Source organism: Ursus maritimus, unplaced genomic scaffold (genome assembly GCF_017311325.1).
Source record: "Ursus maritimus isolate PB19 unplaced genomic scaffold, ASM1731132v1 scaffold_29, whole genome shotgun sequence".
Classification (NCBI taxonomy): domain Eukaryota; kingdom Metazoa; phylum Chordata; class Mammalia; order Carnivora; family Ursidae; genus Ursus; species Ursus maritimus.
The window spans coordinates 27,157,365-27,162,023 of NW_024425452.1; the positions used below are offsets into that span (position 1 = coordinate 27,157,365).

General features: G+C 41.5%; 1 protein-coding gene across 1 annotated transcript in view; it reads right to left on the reverse strand.

Moving 5' to 3' along the window:
* The window catches only part of TMEM30A (transmembrane protein 30A), a 34,415-nt gene extending 30,633 nt beyond the window's left edge, over nucleotides 1-3,782 (reverse strand). Inside the window, 2 exon segments of the mRNA XM_008684838.2 lie at nucleotides 2,774-3,121; nucleotides 3,123-3,782. Of these exon segments, the coding sequence (XP_008683060.2) occupies nucleotides 2,774-3,121; nucleotides 3,123-3,293 (519 nt within the window). The 5' untranslated portion in view covers nucleotides 3,294-3,782.
* Between the last annotated feature and the right edge of the window lie 877 nt (nucleotides 3,783-4,659).

The window sequence follows — 4,659 nt, forward strand, 5'->3', positions numbered from 1 at the left end:
GAGAGAGAGAGAGAGAGAGAGAGCGAGCGAGCATGAGAGCGGGGAGGGTTGGAGGGAGAAGCAGACGCCCTGCTGAACAGGGAGCCTGATATGGACTTCATCCTGGGACTCCAGGATCATAACCTGAGCTGAAGGCAGTTGCTTAACCAACTGAGCCACCCAGGCGTGCCTCTAACAGCCAAATTTTTAAAAATTGTGATTCTATTTACACAACTGTATTGTCAGTGTGTCAATTCCTGATTAGGGGGGCCTGGGTGGCTCAGTCGTTAAGCATCTGCCTTTGGCTCAGGTCATGATCCCAACGTTCTGGGATCGAGCCCCACATTGGGCTCCCTGCTCAGCAGGAAGCCTGCTTCTCCCTCTCCCACTCCCCATGCTTGTGTTCCCTCTCTCGCTGCCTCTCTCTCTGTCAAACAAATAAATAAAAATTAAAAAAAAAAAAATTCCTGATCATTCCTAACTTTCATTTCCTCTGGTTCTAAAGGTGATCCAATCCGAATACACAGCATTTTTTTAAACCCCATTAAAGCCGGAAGTCATAGATTATTTTAGATTTGAACAGCATATCAGAGATCATCTAGACTGAATTTTTTGATTCTTCAAGAAAAAGAAACTAAGACTCAAAAACATACCTAGGATCACAAACTAGGGAGTAACAGAGCTGAGACCTCAACTCTACTGCCTTGACTCTTCAATGCTGTTTTAACCAGACCAAGGTGCAGAAGACTCCTCAGACACCTCGAAATCAGAATTACATACATGAGAACTAGTCACGAAATTTCCATTTCAACAACTACTTAGTGTGAAGAAACAAATTTATTTCAGAACCCAAAAGTTTTAAAGAAAGTACATTTTTATTTTCATAGTATCGTAAATATTAACGGAGTTCTGATAGTTCAGTAAATTCCCATAGCGTAAAATTCCAAAGTATTGCTACTTTCATCTTAATATCTTAAGTTTAAGTAAAATGATCAAATTTCTAATGTTAAATTATTTTCTTCTACTTAACTACTCACAATGCAGTTAGGGTTCCTGTGTAGTGTAAAAGATGAAGGCTGGGAATCAAGACATCTAGGTTTCTATCTCAATTTTATACAATACTCTGCTAGCTTAGCAACAAATATCAACCTCTCTTGATTCCATTTCTCGTCTCCTGATAGTGATTATCATATCGACAGTAACTATTTATTGTAAAAACTTAGTGCCAGGAATATTATCTATATTGTTTCTAACTCTCACATTTTATAAGACAGGCATTATTCACCTACTTTACAGGTGAAGAAACTTAGGCATGGAGAGAGAAAGTTTTCCAAGAGTAGTAGCTGAGCTGGAATTTAACACCAGTTTTGCCTAACATCAACCTAGAATCTATAAGTCCTTGCATTACACTATTTTGCTCATATCCTAATTGATCCTAGTGTGGTTAAGTGAATAAGTACCATATTTGCAGGACTATTAGGGAGATAAAATGATAAAACAAATAAAAATACATGCTGAGGAAACATACTGTGGCCCTTTCTCCAGTTATTAAACAAAAAAATGAATTTTTAGTAAAAGATTTAAAAACTATGCTATTGATACTATTCTTATTACTATTAACTTAAAAGTGAGCATTGTACAATTAAAGGATATATTGATTTTGCTTTTAGAAGTAACACTGTAGATTATACTGTAAAATAGGTATCTTCATGCCTATTCCAGTAGTTGAAATAATATTACTCTGAAAGTCCCATTAAATCACAAATTTAAAGTATTTAATAAAATTAGAAAAAATGGCATAACCTGACACAATAGAAGAAATCAAGGGAACGTGATACCAGTTCCTACCCTAACAAACAGATAAAAATACCCTCTGATGTACAAGAAAAGAGAATGAGCAGATTTTAATACTGGAAATCACTACAAAGTATTTATATTCTAGTATCAACCTACCTTCACCACTACAAATAGATGAAGATACTATGACTGTTGCTCTGACAGTCAAGATGCTTCTCTAGGTTTGTCATGTCTTATATCAGGAAAATAATCAGTAGATAGTGTACAACCAATTCTGTGTGTAGTCCTTGACTCTTTTTTAAAAATTTAAATTCTAGAACGGGGGTTAAAAAAAAAAACCTAGGGCGAATATAGGGCACGATTATTAAACGCAGCCTAAAAGCAAAACTAGAATTGAAGATTTGGTTATCTTTTACCTATATCATGCCTTACAACTAAAAGCATTTATTGGCCCAAAATGAAAGGTACTATGCACTTCGGTTATATGTCCTAACATATGTGACCTGGTAACACAACTTCTTTACATAAAAATCAGCAATACCTCTGTGACCCTAGCTCTTTTCCCTAAAAATGGCCAACACGTTAAACTCTGTAATCCCCACACAAGTAATGACACTCTGACCAAGTCAATTCTCCCGGAGTTACGTCTATACAGAACAACTTTTTTTCCCCACTGTTTTTTAACCTCCGTTGGAGGCAAAAATCCCGAGAACCACACGAACCGCACATTGAAGGGGCGTTCTTCACCTGACCCACCCCCTGCATTAAACATTCATTCTGTCTGAAACCCTGTAAATCGCAAGAGGAAGCTCGGACAAAACTGCAAAATTCCGGAAACACACAGAAAGAAAAAGGAGAAACAGAGGAAGAGAGGGAAGACGCGGGGGAGGGCAGAGCCAGCCTGTCAACCTCCAGGGAGCTGAGGCTGGAGTGGAGCAGACGGGGAGGACCCGGTTCCGGGGCAACGCCAACTCCCACCGCCACTCCCTCCCCTCACCTCGATCTCGCGGATGTTGTTGGAGGTGACGAAGATACCGATGCCAATGGGGATGAAGATGAGGCCGATGATAAAGAAGGTAGGTAGCACCGTGCCAGCCGTAAGGATGGGCTGCCAAGCCGGCAACCGTTGCTGTTTGAAGGCCGTGTTATCCGGTCTCCTGTTCTTAGCGGTGCCCCCGGGAGGACAGGGGGGTCCACCATCCACTTCATCCTTCGCGTTATAGTTCATCGCCATCGACCCCCACGGCGCGGCTCGGCGACGCGCAGGTGGACCACCCAGGGGACCCGCCTGCTGACCCTGACAGAAGACGCGCAGGCGCCGCTGCCGCCGCCACCTCCGCTGTAAAGGCGGAAGAGGCGGGACACCCTTCCGCAGACGGCCGCCGACCGGAAGCGGGAGTGGGCTGGGGACGCCAGAGGGAGGGAGAGAGGAAGGAGGGAGAAGACTGAGGGACAAGGGGAGGGGAAAAGGGAAGAGGATAGAAGGGGGAGGGGGAAGGCGGACGCACCGTGATCATCTGCCCTGTGACGACAAAGTGAGGGCCTCAACCCCCAGAGCGTGGAGCTACGTTGCGCCGGCGCGTCCCTAGAAGCGAAGAGGTTTCGACGCTTACGCAATAGGTGTGTCTTGCTTCACTCTCCGAAGCTTCTGTTCTCACTCACCTGCTTCCTACTGAGGTTATCATGGAGACGGCGGTGCTAGGTCGCCCGTCCGACCAGCCCGGCCCAAATCACCTTCATCAACCCTGGAACTGCGGACAAAGAAGTCTTTCTGGTGACTTCGGCGCCGGACAGGTTTTTGTCTTACCTCGAAATCCTCTCTGAAGGGAATCGGCGCATTTAAAAGACCCTACCAAGGGAGCTTGAGCCTGGTGGGATGGCAGTGTTTGCTTGGGTTATAAAACGGCGATTTTCTCTAAAATAAATAAACCTCCACTCAAGACGCAAATGTAAACGTTAAGTGAGATGCGTGGTGGCTGACCCTTTTGTACTAAGTCAAGAATAAATCATGCCAGTTGGTTAACCCTATTGTCTTGCCACTTGTTCTCACTTTTTCCCTCCACTAATGGTCTTCATGTTACCTTTTACCTTATTTTCTTTGTCCGCTTTTCTCTTTTGCACATTGATTTAAGAAGTCTGTTGTAATAAGCTGTAGGTCTTTACTACTGATAGTCAAAAAACCTCAACAAATTGTGGCATCATCATAAAATGAAATACTATGTAGATAGTTTAAAACTGCTAAGTATTTGATGATCCAAGGAGATACTCCTGATATATAAAAAGTAGCTAAAATGATACCAAAGTAGTGTAGGTATAGAGCGTAAAGCCCGACGAAAACGTGGCAATCTATTTTTTGCACTATATATTTTTTGCACTTTTATGTATTTTCCAAATTTTCTGCAATAAGCATGATTTGTAAATTTTTAAAAATATATATATAAATTTCACATTATATTGGCATCTTTGAAATCCAGACCAGAGAGTAAATCACATCATCTGAAAACATACCCAAACTTTATTTTCTTTCAGACTTTGTATTTATGCCTTTTATAAGGTAAACCAACGAAAGGGAAATGAAGACTGTTTAGGCCTCAAATTTAAAATTAAATGTATTTTCGAAATGACTACAAGTCTCAAGATGTGAGTCAATCAAATGTTTATCTGGCAGACAATTGGCTTGCTTACCTGACATCCATTACCTCTCAAATTCTTAGCACTGCTAACATAGGTGAGTATTTTTTGTTTTGATCTACACAAGTTTACTTTCAACCTAGGGCTCAAATGGAAAACATTGACTTATCACAATTAATGGAGAAGGCATGGAATACTTTTGCTAAGTTCCATTGGTTCCTAAAAATTTGTGTAACAATATTGGATATAATG